Genomic DNA, 25,848 nt, shown 5'->3' on the forward strand with positions numbered 1-25,848 from the left:
GTTATCTTCATGGCCACATATGCATGTGCTAGGAACACTGGCTCAATGTGACACTGTATAGTGCTCTCGATACTTACTTAGTGTCAATGTGTAGTATCTTCATGTCCATAGTGTGCACGGTGGTGACCACATTGGTAGCACCTTGCATTATACTTTCGCTCGGCTCCGGTATGGCGAACGGCGTGCATGATGCTAAGAACACTAGCTCATTGTCACACTATAAAGTGGTCTTGGTACTTACTTAGTGTCAATGTGTAGTATATTCATGTCCATAGCGTGCACGGTGGTGACTGGTGAACATATTAGTAGTGCCGTGCACTATACACTCGCGCGTCTCCGGTATGGCGAACGGCGTGCATGATGCTAGGAACACTAGTGCATTGTCACACTATATAGTGGTCTTGGTACTTACTTAGTGTCAATGTATTGTATCTTCATGTCCATAGCGTGCACGGTGGTGAACACATTGGTAGCGCCATACATTATGCACTCGCTCGGCTCCGGTATGGCGAACGGCGTGCATGATGCTAAGAACACTAGCTCAATGTCACACTATATAGTGGTCTTGGTACTTACTTAGTGTCAATGTGTAGTATCTTCATGTCCATAGCGTGCACAGTGGTGAACACATTGGTAGCGCCGTGCACTACACACTCGCGCGTCTCGGGCATGGCGAGAGGCGTGCATGACGCTAGGAACACTGGCTCGTTCCGACTGCATAGTGGTAAGTATGACACGTAGTGTCCACGAACTAGCACCACCTAATTGAAAAAAATATATAATCAGAACCTTTTGAAAGTCTTTGCTTAACACAAGGACCGGTTTAAATGAATTTAAACGCTACACGCGTTAAAATCATATCATATTATGTGACAATGAATTGAATTTTTACATTATTGTCACATAATATGATAGGTCATTTTAATCTTTTAGTCAGTAAAATATAATTTAATTGGTCAACACAGTCGTAAAATCAAAACGAAATGCTCAAACCAAATTTCAAAGGTAAGTTCTAGAATGTCTGATAATTTAAAATAAGAGCAAAAAAGCTACGGTAATAATCGAACAATATTCTCAAAAGTCGAGCAACAAAAGGTTGAAATTAAGCAACATATGTCAGCTGAAGGTCGCCCGTGCCAAAAGGTTTGAAGTTTGAACCCCAACTCGACATAAGCGTCTACATCAAAGGTAAGGCGTGGTGCTATGACATTCTTCAAAGTTTTAACAACAGCCGATAAAAGACAAGATAGTTCACAGTTCAGCCGCTCACTGAGTGACGTATAATCTCCGGGTTATGGCCTTGGTATACATATTATTGTATTGTAACTTATTCATAGTATCGGTTACACAACTTGGCCATAAATCGTAATATGTGGGTTAGAGGTGCTTTGAGTACTTTAGGACTTAGGTCCTACGCATTGGAACGCAGTATATATTTTAAGTCACCATAAATATCATTAAATTAATACAGACTTGGTAAATACTCATTTGGTAATAATAGTTAGCTTAAACGGGCTTAGCAATATTAAAAAATAACAGACAAACTTATAGCAAGCAAGTGTATAAATTGAGATACTTTCATAAAAACATGTTTTTCTAAATGCTTACTAAATATTTTTAACTTTCTTTTTATGACTGTTGGATCTTTCCTTAGATCATTTATAGACTACTAGCTGACCGAGACGTTGGTCTATTTCGAATTTCGTAAAATCCTTTCTAAACTGACCTCTACTCGGCGAAAGGAATATTCCTACCAAATTTCAAGTCTCTACGGCTTATGGTCCCGGAGATATCGTGATGAGTCGATATATAGGGGGAAATCTCATATATATAATAAATACATGACATCAGTGAAAGTCGCAGAAAAATGAAGTAAGAGTTAACCTCTATTTTGAGCAATGCACGCACACTAACACAAAGTGTCATACAAATCGCAAGTGTAAGACGTAGCTTGTCATGCACATTAAAGTATTAAACCTGACCAGTTTTTATCGGTTGCCTAACAGCTAGAGACTTTATCTAGACTTATAAATTATTTAAGGTTCTTTCTTTCAAATGTCATTGTCATTAAAGTGGATAGGCTGAATAATAATTCATTCTAAAATAAGGCGCAAGTAATTTAAAACTTCAAACTTCTTTAGCTTCAATTAATTAAACAAGTTTTATTTGTGACTTACTTATTGCCTCAACTTACGATAACGGGCCTATATTTAAGGCCCATTGGATCATAGAAGAAGATAATGCACGGACACTCAAATACTGTAATTACAATAATTAACACCTAATAACAATCTTCAATCAAGATTGTTTGAAAGATAATGCTGGAGATAAAATTACGAATATCCGAAACTTTTACAGAGTAGCTAAAACAGTTTCAAAAATAATATATTTAAAACCGTTATAGAATATCGAAAAGGTATAGTAGAATCAGTGCTGTTTGTATTATGAATATTGAACGATAAAATACTTCTGTGTTGCTTAAAATACTTGCTGGCTGTCATTTGTAGATTAAGGATTGGTCTCCGCTCGCTCCAACTAGATACCGCAGGCGTGGTCGCAACGTGCGGCAACTAATACTACGCTCAAATAAGCGTACTCGAGCTAGTCTCGAATAATGTGTGACGTTAACGCGACACATGTCCTGTTAAACTTTGCTAATAATTGAAACATAGTAATTGTTGCATAGTAAAACTTTGTAAAAATAATACTACAAGAAATAAGAAAAGACACTGGGATCACATATCAACAGTAAATATTTTGTATTTTATTAAATTTCAATGTAAAATGACACGATGCGTTTGTTACAAAATTTGAAAGATGTCATTGTGTGTCAAGATGCCACGCCCACAAGCATCTAATAGTTGCCGTAATATTTCTTATTATATATGCAATACTTCTTAGGTAGTGCGATATCTAGTTAGAGCTCAGCGGAGACCAATGCCTAATCTAAGACGTCATTCTTATTTAACCTAAATAACAACTGATATTAAAATTGTTAATTTTAACTAGAGTGATTAGAATATATAATAAATATTTTACAGTAGGTAAATAAAGTTTTAAATGAAATAATTTATTCTCTAATATTCGATATAATTTTACTTTTTACAATATTTTTTGTATGCATTTGTATGAAATGTTATGTAAGTTACCAGAAGTCTGTTAATATTTAGTTATGCTTAGGTCTATACACTGGTAATATTCTTATTAATTCATAAGCTCTTAAACTAAGTTAATTTATGCGTCTAGAAATAGTCTCTTGCTCTTGGACCACTTACTATATTAGTTAAGTGTGCGTGACAAGCTACGTTTTACACTAGCGATTAGAATGACACTTTGTGTCAGTCTGCATGAATTGCTCAAAATAGAGGTTAGTTCTATAGTCTATTTTTTTGACGTTTTCACAGCTGTCATTGTCCATCTAGACGTATAAATGATGTAAACTCATAAATATTTAACATAAATTACTTTCTATTTTTTAACTTTCATTTTATAAAAATAAAACAGAGTTTTATACGCCCCTTCTTCTCAAGTTTGAGTCATTTATTATTCGAATGATTTAGTGACCGTCTAAGTGATAAAAAATCCCATTTTGAATAAAAATATTTAAATTTTAATATTCGCTTTTTATTGTTCGTCAGTTATTCGCTTGACGTTACAAAACCGAATACATTCATCCTTATAATAAGCTCGGATTAATAGATAGGCTGTGTAGCATTCTAAGCGAGATTTATTTAATCTGTGCCTCAGCTTAAGTCCCGCTTGAATGTTCCGCCTACAAACAGAAGTATTGACAGACACAAATCTTTGGCATCGACAGATTAAATTACAAGCTTGTCGTGTTACGTTTTATTAATGAATGGCTTAATAAATACAACGACATTGGAAAGCTTGTGTGTACAGATAATTAATATGGATTTGTTTGTGTTTATTAGTTACCAGTGGGAGGCTCCTTTGTACAGGATGCCGGCAATGTCACCGATAAAAGGCTCGAATGATGAAAAAATAATAACGGGTTGCACTCCGGGAGTGCTGGCAGAATTAACAACATCCGGAAGAAAAAACAGAAAACTTTAACGTTGCGCATTTTTTAATATTTTGGAATGGTTAGGTAATAATTTATGTGGTTAATAAAATATTCATTTATTGTATAAAAAATGACTGTTTACATTATAAACATTTTAACATTCCAGAGCTATTGCAATTATTTTACTTTAAAATGTTTATCTCTCAGAAAACTTTCATCCATAATAACAACGACTGTCTTACGACAATTCGATCAGGCCACGTGACCTGACGCGAGTTTAACATTTTATACCCATCCCACTTTAATAAAATCACGTTTCAAGAGATGCGCGATTAGCCTTTCAATTTATTTTCTAGTTATGTTAATCCTACTCCCAAAAACATTTTCAGACATCTCATTTAAATATTCAAGCAAATTAATCATTTAAGCCATAATTTATTATTATTGCAAGCACATTTAACCCAATCTTAAAGCAATAAATAACAATGCTCGGAAGAATTGTTTCCTAAATATTAAATTGATTTAGAGTAACTATAAATCTATAAACCGAGACCCAGATATGTAATTTATCAAGCTGAAACAATAACTTCGAATAGTGCTAAATGTATGGTCAAGAGAATCACGCCTGGTCTGAGTCAGTCACGTTTTCTTGCGTCACGGAATACCGCCATTTTTTGTGTCCTTTATAACGGACGCCGGGACACGGCGAGACACACGATGCGAACTGTCAAAGTGACGTGTGCTGTTGACAGGACGTGTCATTAAAATCACTAATCAGATGAAGTAGACAGAGAATTTGTAATTATGTCATAAGTACAGACTATATATTTAAGTTGTACTTAATAATTATTATTAATTTATTTATGCTTGATGATAAGGAAATTAATAGGATTGATAAATTAAATTGTAATAATTAGCAAAATTCAATGTTAAGACGAAGCCGATTTAAATGTAGGTACATAAATTTTAATTTAGATAGTGCTGTGTATTTTAAGTCCCTTAAGCTGATTGCCATGGTAAACGATATGGTAAAAAAAAAGAAAGTAGAAGAAAGAAAGAAATTAAGTCCCAGGCCCAAGGGTATCGTAAGAGACGGCTGAGGACATTTACCAGTGGGAGACTCCTATGCACAGGACTTTATTCTGCCATGAAGCAGTAATGTGTGAGTATTATTGTATTTCTGTCTGAAAGGCGCCGTAGCTAGTGATATTACTAGACAAATTTGACTTAACATTTTATGTCTCAAGGTGACGAGCGCAATTGTAGTGCCGCTCAGAAGTTTTGAGTTTTTCAAGAATCCTGAGCGACGCTACATTGACTCATCCCTTATTGTTATAAATAAATACCATGTTCCGCATGAAGTATTCCATTCAGAATCTTCCTTTTTATATTTTGTCAATAAAAACTCGATAATTCTAACAGCACAGTTAGTAACATAAGGCAGCGGGTTATATCGTGGGTGTACGTGTGAATTCGGCCAACGTACGCACGAGTCCGCGTCACGCTTCGACTCAATCGTCACGACACCAACCCACAGACAGACATAACAACTATATTTTATAGCTATTTATGTTTGAGGACCTAGACTGGCCCAAACTTCCGTTAAAATGATAACGCATTTTATTTCGCGGAGTAAGTTACGAGTATCTAAACAATTTGTTATGATTTTGAAGTGATTAGCCACACAACAAAACCACAACCTGAATGAGTTGAACAGCTTTGTGTGCTTACACAAGATTCTATGACGATACGTCACTCGAACGGTTGGCTCAGTTGGTAAGAGCGCTCGCACGGAACGCGAGAGGACGCAATCCAAATCAAATCAAAATCACTTTATTCATGTAGGTCACGGAAATGACACTTATGAATGTCAATAAAATATTTATCTTATTCAATCTCCCGCTTCTTCGTAAAGGGTTGAGCTAATGAGAAGAAGTAGCAAGAAACTCATTGCCACTCTTTTATATCAAGATTTACATTTCCTGCATCGTTCATTAAATTTTTGTTTTTAAATTTTATTAAGTTATCAAAACTTATGTAAGTATGTTAGTATTATTCTCGGAATAATATACATTACTAAATTATTTGTAGTGGGAACATAGTGGTATTTCTAGTGAAAAAAAACTTTATAGTATAATTATTACTCTTATCGGTTCAGTAGTTTTCGCAGTATAACTGAACAAAAAAACTGGCTCTCCATTTATTACTATAGACTTACTACTACTACACCTTAGATTAAGAATTGGTCTCCGCTGCGAGAACTAGATACCGCAGGAGTAGTCGCAAACTACGGCAAACTAATACTGCGCCCAAGTGGGCGTACTCGAGCAATGTATGACGTTGACGTGCCACATGTTCTGTTAAACTTTTCTAATGATTTAAACTAAAATGCTGAAATAAAACGCAATCGTAGTAAAACTTTGTAGAAATAATACTACAAGAAATAAGAAAGACACTAGGATCACATATCATCACTAAGTATTTTGTATTTTATTAATTTCAATGTAAAATAACACGAAGCGTATGTAACAATATTTGAAAGATGCCATTGAGTGTCCACACACACAAGAATCTAATAAATGCCGTAATAAAAAAGCTATTGTTGTGTAGTGCGGTATCTAGTTGGAGCGCAGCGGAGACCAATCCTTAATCTAAGTTCTACTTACCACCAGCTACACAGCACCAGTAAAATTTCTTAATAACTAACACAGATATCTTTTAGGTGTCACCCCAATAATAATTATAGATGCGAATCAAAATCAAGTTGTGAAACGGACATAAACAGAGCATAACCCACGTTTCAGAAAATGAATAATAAAACCCTAGATTTTTATTTATGTCTAGATTGAGCCTTTTACTACTAGACAACCGATGAAAAAAGGCCAGGTTTATTACTGTTGTGTGCGTGACAAGCTACGTCTTACACTCGCGATTTGTATATCACTTTATTAACATAAATACACGTTAGTGTGCGTGCATTGCTCAAATAGGTCAAAAGAGAGGTTACCTGTCAACCTATTTTTTTTTCTACGTTTTCACAGTATAAAAAATCATTCATTTAGAAAAATATTGAATTAGACAAGATATAAATGGAAGGGCATAACATCAACAACAAACAATATAAACGATATTAGCATTTTAAAATTATTTTATATTGATAACTTGAGAGATTTTTTTAAACTTGTATATAAATTCAAAACATATATTGAAATTTATAGTATTCCCGTCCATTAGTTGTGGTTCAGTAGGCATATGAGTTACAAGAGGATTGGTAGCTGAAGTATAATACAAATGGTCTAGTTGACCAGTTAATGTCAGAGTGTCGAATTTGCGTGACGGCGCGCGTGGTGCTAATTCGACTCTATAATAAAATTCATCTGATAATCTTTGCGCCAAAAGAATTATTACTTCAAAAAGACACAAGAAAAAACCAATAAACAAACCTTACCTTATATCTTTAAGCGAGCAATATATATAATCTGAATCTCGGAAACGGCTCCAACGATTCTCATAAAATTTAGTACGCAGGGGATTTCGGGGGCGATAAATCGATCTAGCTAGGTTTCAATTTAAAAAAATGTATTTTTATCCAAGTTTTAATGAGAAACAGCTACAATAACATAACATAATATACAAAGGTAAATTTCGCCACTATATAAGACTATAATAGCTCAGATGGGACATTGGGTGATCTGGAAAGCAGAAGACCCGGGTTAGAATCCAGATGTCCTATTAGATTTTTTCACGTTTTGTACATCCATAAAAATCCGAGCAAGGCTCGGTCCTTCGGATATTAATAATTTATATAACTATTCAGTATTTAACTAATTTGAATTGAATCAACCTCTTAAACGAATCTACAACACGATATCAGTTCTGGCGTTGCATCGTGTTAGCAAGAGTTTAACATAGAAAATCAAGCCGAAAATTGAATTCAAGAGGCGACGCTATCGGATGGTTTAACATATAACGTTACGAAAGCTAAATATTTATGTGTAAAACGTTTTAACCTAACTTGGGATGTTTCTTACACAATTTTATTTTTGAATTTATAACTTCGTATGGGAGGGTGGGTAAACCGCTTCGTAAAGTAGCGCATTACGGTGATTCTATTGCGCAGTAATAACGTTTACACATTACTGCTTCACGGCAGAAAGGGGCGCCGGTGCGGTACTCATAATCTAGCCGGCATCCTGTGGAAAGGAGCCTCTGGTAAAACTCAAGAACAACAGACACATTTACATTTAACGACAGTTCAGTAAGATTGACAAAGGTAAAAATAAAGGTTAGTAACAGGTTGCTCACACATGCTGTTATATGCGAGAGCAATATGCAAATAGTACATCTTAATATAGAGCACGGTAGCTCGCAGTTTTGTTATTACAATCAGTACTATTTACATTTCATAAATAAATGCATCTCTGGTCCGCTTAACGACGCCACTCTGTATGTTTTTGCTGTAAAGGGTCTATTCGCATAAAGGGTGGAGGAAATTGTAAAAATGTCAAGTGGCCTACGAACCTAGTAAAAGGCATTTATTTTCACAAAATTGAAAACCCTTATTGATGTCACTTTTAATATATTAGACACTAGTACTACTACTACTACTTCGGAAACAAACGGCGCTCTGAAAGAGAGGAAGCGGCGCAAGCATTCTTTTTTTGCGCTTTTTTAATGAAATATATAATATTGTACTGTCATCGCTATTGTTATAAAATAATCATAATCTAGTCCCAGACTGTCGGATCACTTAGATATTCAGCTGTGGAGTAGTAAGATTTACGATAAAGCCATTTTTTAATAACACATTTAATTTTTTATAGGTAATGCCTGAACAGTGGCTGGGACTTTATACTTAAAGCTATTATGTATCTTATGAAGCTTATTAGTATTAGTTACAAGCGCTCCCTTAGTTCTAGTGTTATAATAATGAAAATCACTATTAAGAGCAAAAAGGATACGATTTAGTAGTGAATAATAATGGATTAAGAAACGTTATTTTTATATCAGAGGGGCAAATTGGGTATGAACTCACGTGATGGAAAGTGGTGAGGAAATTGGCCATGGACATCCGCAACAACAGGGGTAAAGAATTTCGTTTCCGGCCTTTAAGCATAAGCTCTTATCAAGTTTCTAGGACGTATCGGTTCGGGAAAATTGCAGGCGATAATTTATTATACAAAGTGGTTGTGCGAGGAAAAAAATGAGAAATTTCTCTAATGCTAATCTAATTAATGTCAGACGACATTGAAGTGTTTGTGTGTTATAAGTTTGTACTAACTTACTTTCCAAAAGTGTTTTCGGTGATCTTTAATCGAGTATTTTTATGAATGTATTTATATATTATAAGCTTTTGGAGATGGTGGTAGATTCTTTTTTTATAATCACTTGTAAGTAGGTACAAATAAAAGACCTTATTGTCAAAAACTGAGACATTTTTCAGCTTTTCCACTCGTACCAACCGGTTTTTGAAAAAACTCTCATTCTTGGTATGCTTACCTAATACTTGGTATGCATACTTAAATAATTTTGATGTAAAATCACAGTGAACGATTTTTTGTACTATTGACTAGCTTAAAAGATTTAAGTATTGTTTTTTCTTAATAAAAACATAGATTTATGATGACAAATGATTGTTGTATCTATCCGTGAAAAACACGTAAAATCATATTTTACAAACACAGTTAAATATTTATAGCATTGAAAAATATTTTTTCAAAACATTTATTTGTAATTATGAAATTTGTACAATCACAAAAATGATGTCACCATTTTTCTTTGTACATGTTTAATATACTGAAGTTGTTGAAAAATTCCTGACATAAACTCATGCATTAATTGTGATGTCTACATAGACGCATGTCGCTACCGTTTATGTGAATAGACCCCACGTACGGCTGGATTCATTTAAATAAAACAGCACGCGCGCTTGGTGTGAATTCTAGAACTTCGAGCTTTAGTTTCAGTGCATTGCTTCATAAATGAGTACTTTTGATGGCGTGGTTTAGATTTTGACGCTTAAGCTGTGATAACCGCTTTGTAGAAACATTCACGTTTTCTTATGGAGCAATAGAATCAGTAAAGGGCGATTTAGCCTCGCACACTTAAAGATTCGTTCCAAAATGGTAAGTTGAATAAATTGTGCCATTACTTTCCTTCCCTTCCCCGCGTCGAAATTTTATCAATTGGACAGTCCATGTGTGATAAAATATACAGATTTAGTCGAGGATCTACAAACCATAGCCATTCGTTAAGCTGTTTATGTCCTATCGGTTATGCGCTACCCTAATCCAACCTAGTGCGGAGATTTTGACCTGCGTGCATCAATCCAACTTGTGTGTGGAATGCAGTGTGGCCTACCAGCACTGCGTTTTCCGGTACGTGGTCCCTGTTCGAGGACTTTACTGCTTCAACAGCCACTCTGTCGAGCTATGTGCCCTGTCCATTTGCCTCTTCAGTTTCGCAATCATCTGGGTTATGTTGGTTCTCCTACAGATCTCATCATTTCTGATTCGATCTCGCAGGGAAACTCCGAGCATAGCCCTGTCCATTGCCCTCTGAGCGATCATAAACATTTTTCATCAGGCCCATAGTTGGTGACCCTATGCGTTCCGTATGTCATCACTGTCAACACACACGGGCTAATAACCTTCGTCTTGAGACACTGTGGTATTGGGGATGAGAAGATTCTACGGAGCTTCCCAAACGCTGCCCATCAGAGTTATATTCGACGAGAGACCTTCGCGAGATTGAACCTAACCGGATTGTTTGTCCAACGTAGACGTACTCGTCAACAATTTCGAGAGTACAGTTCCCAACTGCTACGGGAGTAGCAACCTCCCGAAATATTTCTCGTAATTAAAACAAAAGAAAGCAAAGTATCCGATTAATCATTGCATCTCAAAAGCAACCGAATACATATAATTTGATAACGTTCTCACGAGTGCCATAAAAATGTGTTACACTATTGAACCGCACGTCGGTGAATTAATCCAAATAATGACCACTATTGAGCATCTTTCGTCATTGCAGATAGAAAACAGCCAATATATATATAATTAGCTTCAATGAAGTACCGCTTTATCTTTAATTACGAAGGCCGACGAGGTGATATAAGGTATTTTGTATCGTGTATGATACGAGTAGAAATAATTGGCTTTTACTAAGTATTGTTCATTATACTATTTCGTGCGAAAGTGACTTTTTGGGTCATTCTTATCCATCACGTAGCATTTAAAACGTCTATCATTGCTCCAAAAACAGTAACGGCATTACAAATAAAATTGGCATAAAGTTATAACTAAGCATAAACCAAGAACATGTAAAATGTTTACAAATAGACATTTTGCTTACGAATGGCTTGTTCGGACGTATAACGTTTCCCGCGTTTATTTGCAAGGCAGCTTGTCATTCGGAAAACTTCAGAATTATCATTATTATAATTGACAGAGTTGTCAAGCATATTGTAAGCATTTTGCATTTTCTTTGTTTATCATCAGTTATAACTTTACACCAAGTTTATTTGTAAGGCCGTTTGAGTATAACATACACCAGCGGAAGGCTCCTTTGCAGAGGATGTCGGCTAGATTATAAGTACCACAACGGCGCCTATTCCTGCCGTGAAGCAGTAATGTGTAAGCATTACTGTGTTTCGGTCTGAAGCGCGCCGTAGCTAGAGATATTACTGGCCAAATAAGACTTAACATCATATGTCTCAAGGAGACGAGCGCACTTGTAGTGCCGCTCACAATTTTTGTGGTTTTTCAAGAATGAAAAAGAAGGCGGACAAACGAGCGTACGGGTCACCTGATATTAAGTGATCACCGCCACCCACATTCTCTTAGAACACCAAATTTATAATAATAAAAAATCAATAAAACGTAGAAGCACTTATATCCGCGGATTATATCTCTGTATCTTGCAACATCGCCACTGTCAATTTTTCTAAATGCCCTTGATTTGTCTATTACTCGACGATCAATACAACGTTAATAAGCACCTTTTATTACGATCTATTGTTATTTATGAACATATTTGAACACAGTTGCTATTATATGTGATATGGTGTTGAAATGTATGACATTGAGCTGTGTTCTCCTCAAGCTAATCCATCTAGATTATTGACATTCGAGATGAAACAAACAATTGGACGTAATTCCAGAAAAAAGTTTAAAACCACAATCATGTCGAAATTGAGTTGAGAATACAAAACCGGTTACGTGATTCATATTAACGGAGAGACAAAAATGGAAGCCCTGTCACTCTTTAAATGACATCATGACTTAGTACCCAACCAATATTCATGGAATAAACTAGTAGATATTTATTAAACTTTTAAAAGAGAAATTCTTAAAATGTGATGTTTGTGGCTTGAAACGTTTTTCGACACTCGTCCAAAAATGCAAAGGCTCCCTTGAGAAATTAGGATATCATCCCTACCATCTGGATGTGTGGGCGTTACTTTACAGTGCAGTTTCCTAGGAAATTTCTTCCACGTACAACAAAGCTCTGGAAGTGCTTCCGTGTGTGGTGTTTCCGGGACGATACGACATGGCTACCTTCCTTTTAAGCCGGCAACGCTCCTTTGCTTCCTCTGGTGTTGCAAGAGAATGTTGGCGGCGGTGATCGCTTAACAACAGATGACCCGTAAGCTCATTTGTCCTTCTCTTCTATAAAAAAAGAAAACACCTATGTTGTAATGCGTCGTTCTTACGAAACGTATTTAAAGGCGTTTATTAATTTCAGTTTCACAACAATGTTGATCCCAACATATCATAAGTTGTATAAAATAGGTACCATTTGTATACCGCAATATATTGCATAGGAATGTTACTGAGACGATCTAAGCCGTTATTATAATATGGAATAAGATTAGTATACTGGAACCAATTGCTGTACGGTGAGCATATAAATATAGAGCACTTAACTGCACGGAAAAACAAAGAAATTTTTAGTATATTTTATATATACAAAGAGGAAAGATTAAAAATGTTTTATGGAAGAGACATTTTTCCAACTTAGCTTTCTGTTAAGTGATTAATATTGATACAAGTTTCATAAATGCTTCACACAAAAAATAGCCTGTGCCTATAAGCAGACCCTGGTGGCTTGGAAAGGAGGAAGGGCGCTGGTGTGGGACGTGACTTTCATTGACACTCTGGCTCCTTCTCATGTCCGAACTATATCAGTTGGAGCTGTGGATTCTGCTTCGACTGCCAAAGACTCAACAAATACGTCGCTCTCACTGAGTCTTTCATCTTTGTGCCGTTTGGTGTCGAGGGCCTCAATAGGGGTACTGGAAGCCCAGATGCTGGCAGCTATCCAACGCGGAAATGCTGTCAGTATTTTTGGTACACTTCCGCGTAGTGATAGTTTTAATTTAATATATGTAAAAAGCATTCCTTTGTTTGAATTAATTAAGTTTACAGTAAATCCCTTAAACTCTAGAGGTAAGTCTTCTTTTATTTAAATACAATAAATTATGAGTTTTTTTTTATAAACACACAGAGAAAACTTTATAAATTATCGTAATCCCAAAACGTTTTATAATTTCCAAGCCATAACAGTAACCCGTTTGGTAAGAATCCATCAAATTTAAAATTACTCAAACCACTCCAGCCACTAAACAGAGCACTTAATTTAATCGTATTTCAGATATCAAACAATCCGATAAAAATGAGAGAACTGGCTTGTCATGCTGACTGTACCCGCGGTTACATTCGAGTTACGCAAGTTTCTTTTGTCATTCTATAATGATGGTTAGCGATGTTTTGTGTGTTGGAATGTACTATTAGACTTATGTGCCATACAGAAATGGATCATTCTTACTAATCATAATCAGTGATATATTCACGTGAATATAACCCTTATTACGTACTGATAAATCTTAATATTGCTCGGATTGTTCTTAATGAGTGCAAAAGTGGCCAGATTCTGTTTGATATTGTGATCGATGGCTACATAAGAAGTGTTGGTTTAATTCTCTGGTAATTGATGAGTGAAAGGTTTTCGATATCATCAATTGATACAGTTATAATTATTTTAATCAGTCTTCATTCAATGTATCATTAAGAGAAAAAATAAAAGAAATAAATATTTGCCTCTCAACTTAGATTAAGGATTTGTCTCTGCTGCGCTCAAACTAGCTTTTTTATTACGGCAACTGTTATTATTAGATTGTTGTTAAAACGTTTGTGTGGTAAAGGTTACTATAACATAAATTACTTTCTTAGTGATACCACAGATTGGGAATGGAGCGACCGCCCTCAGGCTATTAAATAATAAGTTTAATTGTACAATGTTACTTTGTAAATGTTACTTTAATTGTAAAACATATTTTTGATAAAAAAAAAAGCCCGCTGAGTTTGTTGCGCCCATTCTTCTCGGGCCTGAGGCATTCATTTGGGTGGTAGTTTTTTGACTTTCAATAAGTGATTTCACATCCTATTTCGAATAAAAATATTTGAATTTGAATTTGAATTACAGTTAGAGTTAAAGTGTTGTCACTCCCTATAGTAAATTAATATATTTCTATTTATTTAAATATCATCTTAGATTAAGGATTGGTCTTCACTGAGCTCCAAATAGATACCGCAGGCATTGTCGCATTGTGCGGCAATTAATTCTATACCCAAGTGGACGTACTCGAGCCAGTCTCGAACAATGCGTGACGTTGAAGTGCCATATGTTCTGTTAAACTTTGCTAATAATTCAAAACTAAAATGCCGGGTTGTGTTGTTAATCTTTGTAAAAATAATACCTTGTAGTATTAAGCAAGACACTGGGATCTTATTATATCATCAGTAAGTATTTTGTATTTTATTAATTTCCATGTAAAATAATACGAAAGGAATATAAGTAACTTGGAGGATGCCATTGAGTTTCAACATGCGACGCACACAAGCATCTAATAGTTGCCGTAATAATAAAGCTCGTAGGTAGTACGGTATCTAGTTGGAGCGCAGCGGAGACTTAATCTAAGCATACCATTCTATTCTATTAGGGCGTATCCCCAGAAGCAAGGGCTGGAATCTCGCATCGTACATAAATGTTGGCATGCAAATTAAATTTATATTAATTACTAACTGACCCGGCAGACTTCGTATTGCCTCAATTGATAAATAAAAGAGCCAAACTTTTGTATAAAATAGACTTAAAACAAATAAAAGGGATCCTTTTTTTTAGTCTTCTTACCCGTGTTTTATGAAAGTTTATTATTTACGTCCTGAGAAAGTTAGAAAGATATAAAAATTCTAATTAGTTATTCATTTTAAACTATTATTTTTATTTAAATTCTGAACAACGGAGGACACATCAAAGGAAAATCAAAATTGTTGTTTTTATTTAATTCCGAGTATTTTCACATTTATTCGACTTTTAAACCTTCTCTGGACTTCCACGAATAATTCAAGACCAAAATTAGCCAAATCGTTCCAGCCGTTCTCGAGTTTTAGCGAGACTAACGAACAGCAATTCATTTGTATATATATACTAGTTGACCCGACAGACTTTCTGTATATATAATAAATAAAAAACTGTTTTTTATGAATTATTTGTCAGTAATATTTCATAACATCAAGAATTATTTCGTAAAATATGCTCCCTGTTGTTGTAATGAAATTGTTTTACAGCAGAACTGTCAAACCGTGCGTCAATAAATTCTCTCATAGAAAATATGTCTCTACAAAACAAATATCGGACGACGGGGGACACATCAAAGGAAAAACAAAATTGTTTTTATTTAATTCCGAACACTTTCATATTTATTCACCTTTTAAACCTTCCCTGGACTTCCACAAATAATTCAAGACCAAAATTAGCCAAAACGTTCCAGCCGTTCTCGAGTTTTAGCGAGACTAACGAACAGCAATTCATTTTTATATATATAGATAAAGATAATCATAGAAGTGAGGTAAATCAGTTAAAAATAACAAATCCGTTTAAAGTAATCAAGATTGATCAATTAGTCATCAAGTAGGGTCAATTTATCCCAGAGATTTGCCCCCTACATAAGCAGTCTTGTACAGACTATTAGCAAGGTTCGGTTACTGAGGTTGTCTGATGAAGTTAAAGCCTTAATGAGGCTTATCACAAGGATGAAACAGCTGGTAAGAGCCTAGTTAACGAGTACCTTCGCCAATTTATTTTTCTTTAATGATTGTGCCTTATTATTATTTTCTGTTTTCTTAGTTGAATCATTCGAGGCGTGGGTTTTTTTTTAATTATAAATATGGTCGAAATTGTTATATCAATTCATTTGACTTATTAAGTTTTTAGTACAGGTTTTATAAGTGTGTTTTATTGTTTGGTTACTAATAATTGCTACTAATTTTATTAATATACTAGTTGACCCAGCAAACGTTGTATTGCCGATATTAAAATCGCGATACAAAAGTAACTGTTGAACGTAGATGGGTGAAAATTTGAAATTGTATGTATTTTTTAATGCTGACTCATAATCAAACAAATTAAAAAAAAATGTAAAAAAAATTAAAAATAAAAACACCTTTAACATTAAGGGGGATGAAAAATTGATGTTGTCCGATTCTCAGACCTACCCAATATGCACTCAAAATTTCATGAGAATTTTATATATTAGATGAAAATTTAATTGTGTATTGTTTTTAAGCTTTTATGATCGCGGGTATCAAGATGTATATTTTATTAATTCGACGACGATATTTCGGTCCAATTGCATGCATCGTGCTCGTGGCTTAACTAAGTAAGTAAGTTTATGTATATTAATATGTCAGTTTAAGAAAAGTTTAGTAATAATTCTTGAATATATACATTAGAATTTTGTGTATGTACATTATTAGTATCATTATTAAATCCTATTAAAGTAACAATTGGCTGGTATTTATAAGCAACGTACATTTTATGTTATCGAAAAATTTTCAAGTACGGTTTTGATAATTAATGATTGAATATTAACGGATACGGTATGGCTTGAACCCTTTGCCTGTCCTAATAATGGACGAAGTAACCAAAAACAAAAAAATTAACGAATGTCGCAAACATCACAAACAAATACACTTGGATATTTTCAAAAGATATAACTGAGCAATATGAAACAATTTTTTTTAAACGATTTTAGTAGCATTAAATTATATATTTTTATTATTATATGATGTTTTTCTGACGGAAGTGTCGCGTTACGTAACGAAGCAGTTATCCAAGTTATGATAATATTTTAAATGAGGGTACTCCCATAAAAAATTATCATTTCTATAAACGGATAAAATACCGTTGAATATAACTGCCGTTATAAAAGCATTCTTTCAAAGGTTAAAGGGCTATGTATGGCTCCCCATTACGGTGGAGTAAAAAATAAGCTTTCGTGTAACTTTCTATAAACTTTGTTTGAGAGCACATGTTGTTCTCTTGTTAAATTATCCAAATGTTATGAGTTTTTCTTCAGTGTTAATACCGGTAAGTTCAACACGTGTATGGCCTCTACGCGAGGCATCTTCAGGAGATGTTGACTCGTCGAAATGAGACTCTCCTTCTGAAAGAGACTGATCAGTCTCACTCTCAAGAAAAACTCATAACACTTTCATAATTATGGATTTCCGCAAAATAGCGCCTACATCAAAAAAATTTTCTTGTTATTTTTTTAAATCACATAGTCAAAAATAATTAATAAAAAACAGACCCCTCAGATGGCCACTTATTTAGATAAAGAGAGAAATTAACTACATAATTTTGAAGGTAGAGCCTTAAATATATAATCAATAGAAGAAACATTTGTGAACGTTTGCAAACGTACAAAATATCTGTCCAATTAATTTCAGCATTGAATTAAACGAGTACTCTATAATACTATCTTCTGTCTAAAAATGCAATCAAGTCTAAAGTATTGTCAGTGCTTGTGTATATGAACGTGATAGAGACGACTGCTACACAAGATTTCTACTAACTTAAGGCGGTGACAAACGTAGCAACACAAGAGTGAGATGTTTATACAGCTTTAAGAACTATACAGACGTCGCAACTCAGTTCTATAGTTGCGACACTCGACAATTGACGGTTGGAGTTTCCGTGCGAGATTGAATTAGAAATGAGGAGATAGATCCTTAGGAGAACCAAGGTTACCGACATAGCTCGGACAATTACAAACATGAAGTGGCAGTGGGCACGGTACATAGCGTGATGGACACATGGCCGTTTCAGTAGCTGAGTCCTCCAATAGCGACCATGTACCGGAAAGCGCAGTAGTGGTAGGCCCCCCACTAGATAGATCGATGATCTGGTCAAGATCGGCGGAATAGGTTGGATTAGAACACCACAGGACCAATCGTCGCAGTGATCTTTGGGCGAGGCCTTTGTCCGGCAGTGGACGTCTTCCAGTTGTAATGATTTAATTAATTAGGATAAAACCTAGTTTGTTAATACTGAGTATCATAACATGACTATGCTATGCATATATTGGATAAGGTCATGGTCAAAAACTTCATACAGTAACACCATATTATCTAGATATGGAACATTTCACGAGTAGCAAGTGAAAAAGTACATAAAATGCGTTTCCATACGTTCTACTTTATGATCTCATTGACTGCTAAAAATCTTAATGAAACCGCAGATAGTCCAAATTCAAAGTTCGGAATCCGAACTTTGGATTTCATCGTATAATTAAATAATTGCCTTTGCTAAATTATAGAGCGAGTGAGTCGGCATGAAATGGGCATGTGGGCGAGTTGGAAAGAGAAAAAATTATCTTGTTGATGCGTCATCCTGTCAATATCCACCCTTATTTATAAATAGTAATATGCCGTCGAACTATGACTTCGAGACCTTTTAAAATAAATATTAAGTCCAGGCGAATAAACCTTCAATTTCTTTATAAATTTGTATTGGAAGAAGAGCACAATTTATTAGAATACATGAAATGAAATGAATTATGAATAAAATAGTTGAAAGTGATGTAATTTCACTTCACTACACAAATTTTATTAACATTTTTTACTTCTTTAAATGATATGAAGTGTACACCAGACCGTGGAAATTAAAAATCATTACCAATAAAAGTAATTTCATCACAAAACTCACCATTAACGTAACATACCATAGTTGTTGTCGACGTTGGTCGGTGGAGGAGCAGTTCGGTACATTGAAAAAGTTGTGCCCTTAAAATTTTCCTGGCATAATCGTGGTATAAAGCGGTATTCCCGTCTACTGCTGACCAATGAATAAGATTTTGAGAAATTTTTTTTTCGGAGATCTTTTCTTAAATAAAAATAGGCGAAGTTTCTTATAGCATGTGCTATCTTCCATTGAAAATTGGTTCAACCTACTGCTATACTATCGTTACTTATTAGATAATAGAAGCTAAAGATAGATAGATAAAAGAAGCATATATTATCTCTCCTTATTAGACCTCTTGCTGCAACAAGCAATCTTGTCTTAAAAGTCGATAGTTGCGGCGGTTGAAGTTGCATGGTGTGTTGCACGCCTAAAGCGACGTACCAGCTATGAAGCACGTATGTTATTAATTGCGAACATATCCCCGCAAATCACTAGGGTTTATCATTCAACAGCGTGCAGACAAATGTCGCTAATTCGTAGTACGAAGTGATATCGATAAAGTTGTATGTAAACATTTTTAACCTGATAATTTTAACAACTTGTATTACTCAGTGTAAATCTGGTATTAATTTCGTGTTGATTCCATCGCATGGAATTAGATCGTTTTCTATTAGTTGTAGATTGTAACTATTAAAACTCTAATGCACTTTAAGTTCTATTCATAGTTATACATCCTATCATAATTAATATTGTGCATAACTTTATATCGAAATCAAAAGAAATCTCAGTTTCTGATTGCCGTATATTGTTGCACTCAGAAAGACAGTTCAACACGTCTGGGGAATTTTCAAAACATCAAAACCTTTTAAATATTTTTTAATATTTGCAAAATATTATTATTTGATAAATAAAAATAAAAAAAGCGCTGACATAGCTAAAATTACTTGGAAAATTGTAACTAAACTATGAATTCAATGTTAATGTAAAATTTTATACAGCAATTAAAAAATTAGCTCTCTTAGATCTTTCAATCTCATTGCAGAAACCTTGTCATAGAAAGTATGTACATAATAAAATAAAATAAAACGAGTGAACGAATGGTAAAGAATGAACTTCTGGAAGGAGCTGGACTATTTTTTATTTATGAAGTGAAAAATTCTTTAGCGGCGTTGAGCACTTTTCTTAGGATGGGTATAAAATGTTAAGCTCACGTCAGGACACATGGCCTGATCGAAAACTCGTAACACAGTCGTTGAAATTATGTATGAAAGTTGATTTTTCTGAGAGATAAACTTTTTAATGTAAAATAATTGTAAAAGTTCTGACGTGTTAAATTTTTTATGTTATATAAATTGTCATTTTTGTGTATGCTTGGTATGATAGCGTAATAAATGAATATTGTATTTAACCACATACATGCTAGTACTTTTATACTGATAAATTAAGTAATTCGTGCGTAATTATTGCCTAACCATTGCAAGACATTCAAAAGTGCACAACGTTAATGTTCAAGTTTTCACTTCTGTCGGTACTCTCGGATTACAAACCGTATTTTTTATTTTGTACTATAAGAGGGAGCAAACGGGCAAACGGCTCAAGTGGGAAGGGTTGGGATGTAGTGGGACAACCACTCATGGACATACACAACACCGGGCCGAGAGATGCGTTGTCGGCCTTTAAGTTATATGGTATATATAACAGACATAAACTTATAATGCCTACAGCTACTCGGCTAAGACGAGTAAGTCTTTTGTGGGGCCAGGTATATGCTTTTACAACAAGATCCCAGAAAATATTCTAAATAAACGCAGAATGCACACGAGACTTGCCATCCATAATCGACCCAGTATTCTCAAATTTAATGATCACTCTTCGAATTGTTGACATTTGGTGCACTTTCACGACCGAGTGGTTTCAGCGTAGCTTTCCCCAATTTTGTAATGGGTTTTCACAATGATAACGCGTTGTTCTTTTGTGTAACGCTCCATATTTACTAATCGGAACAATCATAAATGACAGCTGTCAAGTTTCAGAGCTGCCACTTGCAAAGAAAAAAATAGTGCCAAATTTAAATCGGACACTCTTATTGGGACACCCGAGAGATGCGTTGTCGGCCTTTAAGTTATATGGTATATATAACAGACATAAACTTATAATTCCTGCAGCTACTCGGCTAAGACGAGTAAGTCTTTTGTGGGGTGGTGTATATGCTTTTACAGCAAGATCCCAGAAAATATGTAATACAAAAGTTATTCAAAAGAATTGTTAAAAAACATTTGTATGGTACAAGTTACTATAACATAAATGACTTTCTTAATGATACAACAGATTGAGAATTGTGCGACCGCCCTCAGGCTATTAAATAATAAGTTTCACTGTACAATATTACTTTGTAAACATTTTTGTTTGATGAAAAAAAAAGCCCGCTGGGTTTGTTGCGCCTATTCTTCTCAGGTCAAACCTGGCATTCGTTGTGGAATTGGTGGAAGTTTTAAACTTTCAATAAGTGATGTCGCATCCTATTTTGGATAAATATATTTAAATTTGAATATGTTCTATCGTATTGGTTCGGAAAAACTGCGGCGGGTAATAAAATCCACAAAGTGGCTGTGCGAGGCAAGAAGTTTCAGTAACTGGCCAACACTACTAAAGGAATCCCTATAGAATTCAATTCAAGAAGAAATAATAAACTGTACGTGCCATTTAATAAGTTAGCTACAGTTAAGGGCATAGAGCATATAATCCTTCATAGGGTTGGTATTGAATATTTCGATAAAATACCAGGTCAGATTATATAGAGGATAATGATGCATGGATATTGTCTGGTCCTGCACAGGCCTCCTAAAATTGTATAATATTATATTAAGTAGGCTAAGTTCTTATATGATTTAAAAGATGGGCTGGCAGTTTCTGGAGTACTTTACAAACTGATGTAGCTTCACGTCGTTTGCCAAGCGATGTAGCAATATGCTATTGTCATTCCTTATGGTAAATAAATATATTTCTATTTCTATACCGAAAGCGATTTCATAAGGTATCTGTTTTTCTCGTGACATGGAACCTTAAAAGTAAATCGAGTAAGAAGGCCTACCAAAGCCGCCGACACCATAAGAAAGGTGTTTCTTTGCCTCTATTTAATACATGTTACATCTCGTGAAGTCTTGATTGAAATACATCAATTGTAAATTGACCCGATCAAACGTACGCACGATTATTTTTTTATGAGCACTAAAATGTTTCGAAAGCGTACGTAAGGTGAGAAGCATCAATTTAATTCATATTACATCATATTGATGATTTTCACTTAGAGTAATTGAGGCCTTTTTTATTTTGTATCCATACTGTTAGGAGTTATTTGTAATCCATTAACGGCCGTTCCCAATATACTATCTACAGATAGAGATAAATTACTACCTTCTACTGTCAGTAATTAGCTGTCAATCATCTGAAGCTGTCCCAATATACCCGATAAGTCATTCTTATCGCCTTATATTGGGACGCCTGAATTGCAATTTCCATACAAACTTTATATCGCTGGTAAGCTATACGTCGTCCCATTGACAGACAGCGTGCACGAGTAAGGTGAGTTACCGTCGATAATGTTATTGAGATAGAAAAGTCAACGATAGTTACGATTTTTATCTCAAGTAAGAGATAGACTGAATATTGGGAACGGCCGTAAGACGTACTAAACGCTTAAGTGCTTTTTTCAATACAATTATTTTCAATTTCTTTTAATGAGTATTTGCAGATTTTTATTCATTTTGGTTTATATGCTTTAGATTAGCTTTACCTTTATATATGTTTGTTTATAAACTACTCATTTAGGCGATTTTGACTTACTTTAAAACTGCCAGAATTCGTTGAAACTTCGTAGATTTATCGAGTACCGATGACAATACATTAGTTTGGAAAATTATTCCATTTTTGAAATTGCAAAATAAGATTTTTATAATTTTCATCTATCGTCTATAAGGCAGGAATGGATATTAATTTTAAATTTCAAAATAAATTTTGGCATGTTTATATTTTGTTAATTACTATTTATAAACTTTTGCTTTAATCTTACGATGGTAATTTCGTAGGAACGTAGAGCACGTCGTCAGGGGGGATTTTTCTGAAATATTCTCGAAACATTTTAAATAAAAAATGTTCGTTTACGCAAATAACCTAATGTAACATTGTTACAATTACGTGTAATTGTTTAACTTCTTGTATTTAATTTTATTTAAATGTGTAACACTCGCGTTAATAAAAGAAAAGACTTTTTTTTGTGAAAAAGTTTTAAAAATCCTTATTTATTAATATCAAAGATACCTTTTGATCTCCAAATCGCATCTGTCTCCTAGCGTTTCTGGCCACGTTCATTCGACACAGGAACACCCTGTCTTCTCCATCGCTGGGTGCTCTGGATAACTCGGACCTGACCGCTTGCTGGTCCTGTTTATCTATCACGTCGTAGACACTGTCGCCATGGATTAGCAGGTCCTCCTGTGAATTATATTCTTTGATTAGTTGAAGTCCTGTGGTGGAGATATAAATAATAATAATAATAATAATAATAATATTGACACCCTTTTTACACAAATTATCTTGCCCCAAGTTAAGCATATATAGCCTGTGTTATGGTACAAGACAATGATATATTTAATACAATATCCTTACTTAAACATACATAAATTTATATAAACATACATAAATACATTTAAACATCCATGACTCGGAAACAAACATAGAAATGCTTGCACCTACCAGGATTCGAACCCGGGAGCTCTAGCTTAGTAGGTAGGATCGCTAACCACTCGGCTATACAGGGACATAAATAGTAAGATATACTATCTGTAGCCTATTATATTAATATTCTTAATAATTTATGAACAAAGAATGAATTCAAGCTATAAAGATTGATGTATCCAACATACGATTAATTGTATTTACATAGTTTATTCTTTATTTAATTTTTATTATTATTATTTTTATGAAATATTTGATATTATTTAAAAACAAATCATATATTGGCTGCAGCACTTAGTTTGTAATTTGTGATGTATATAACAGCCATTGTAAAATACTCATTTTTAATGTTGAGTTTCTTGTATGTTCTTTTCACGAGCTCTAATTTTTCCGAACATATGGTAGATTAAAACCAATTAGTTTAAGCCGAATTGAATAAAGTTTATTTGACTTTGACTTTGACATAGGCACATTTGACACAGAATTTTCTAGTAACTATTAACACACACAAACATAAGCTTATATGCCTATACTTGGTAAAGTAGAGTTAATAGGTATTTTATTGAGTTATGATGTACATTGCTTGTTTGAGGTGATCCCAGAAAATGTACAAAATGAAGGTGGAACGAAATTTAAGACAATTGTTGAAATACGTTTAAGTAATAAACTTTACTAAAACATTAATGACTTTCTTTATGATTCCACATCATGTGAATGGAGCGACTGTCCTCAGGCTGTTATACAAAATTTTACTCAAAAAATAGGCCCTTGGAGTTTCTTGCGCCCGATCTTCTCAGGTTGAGGCATATCTTTTTGAATTGTTGGTAGATTTCAACCTTTAGAAACTGAGTTATTAGTTTTATTAATTTGAAGCATTGGTAACAAGACTATCAGCTCAAACCAAAATACAATAAAAAAGAATATTTAAGTCATTTTTAAATACACACGATCACAAGTACAACCCCCGGTAGGTTTATGGGCAAAATTTCTTGTTGTATGTTAGACCTCCATTTTTAACACTTTTTGCTTAGAAAGTAATTTAAAATCTAATATTGACCAAAAATATTTAACTAAATTTCAATTGAATTGAGCTATTTGAGACTAAATTATTCAAACGCCATTTTAAAGCTATGTTTCGTTGTTGATGAAAAATAAATAACTTTCATATGTATAAAACAGAATACTATAAAAATACAAAATTAATAGGGCAATTAGGCGAAATTATAATCACCTGATTTTGCTGTACTGTTAATTAAGGATTGCGCGTAGAGAGATTTTGAATAAGCGCCATCTATCGCTATAATTATGATTCTTTCAGTGTGACCAATTATTGCGTGAGATTTGCGTTATGTTTAAGAGACAAGTATTTCACCTACTTCAGTAGATTAATATTAATTGACGGCCCATATAGCCCAGTAGTTAGTGACTCTGCTGACTAAGATAGAGGTCCCGGGTTCGAATCCCAAAATTAATCCCATAGGTGCAAACATTTATATGATGAATATGGATGTTGGTTTCCGAGACATGGATGTTTATATGTATTTATTTATGTTTAAGTAAGTATATTGTATTAAATATATCATTGTCTTGTACCTTGCACAGGCCTGCCTAGTTTGGGGCGAGATAATTTGTGTAAAAGTGTGTTAATATTATATTATTATATAAGTTTGGCACCTTTCGTAATAATACAGTAACTGTACATTCATGTTTTAAATGAATACATTTATTATTATTTTATTAGTTAAGAGTATTCATAACCATGTTGTTTAATAAAAAAGTATTAATAAACTTTGTTAAAAGCAAAAAAATCTATGCCAAGACGCATCTAGGGTCGGACGGGGTTAATAAAAACGTCAAATCTCTTTGTTTTACGCGTATATTAAACAAATTTCTATTATCTCTGGTCGGCTTTATTATGTTAAATTAAATCATAGCTCTCTTGCAACGCAATGAATATTCCGAAAGCGTTGTACTTCGCTAGGGTTGCGCTCTCGGATGATGAAACAATTTATTTCTAATAACTCAAAGATTTCTTAACAGTTTTTGAAGTAATACTTCTTTAG

At 34.2% G+C, this 25,848-nt stretch overlaps 1 protein-coding gene across 4 annotated transcripts in view; it reads right to left on the reverse strand.

Annotated features, from left to right (window-relative positions):
* LOC126975782 (PAS domain-containing protein cky-1-like) overlaps positions 1–25,848 on the reverse strand; it is a 192,988-nt gene that overhangs the window by 44,414 nt on the left and 122,726 nt on the right. For 3 of the 4 annotated variants that reach the window (XM_050823833.1, XM_050823825.1, XM_050823834.1), the window contains 2 exons: positions 23,369–23,542; positions 577–761 (listed from right to left, as the gene is read on the reverse strand). In XM_050823833.1, the coding sequence (XP_050679790.1) occupies positions 577–761; positions 23,369–23,542 (359 nt within the window). Of the gene's footprint in view, positions 1–77; positions 106–576; positions 762–23,368; positions 23,543–25,848 lie in introns of those variants that run through there. The other variant, XM_050823837.1, reaches the window with a different exon arrangement.

Source organism: Leptidea sinapis, chromosome 2 (genome assembly GCF_905404315.1).
Source record: "Leptidea sinapis chromosome 2, ilLepSina1.1, whole genome shotgun sequence".
In the NCBI taxonomy this organism is placed as follows: Eukaryota; Metazoa; Arthropoda; class Insecta; order Lepidoptera; family Pieridae; genus Leptidea; species Leptidea sinapis.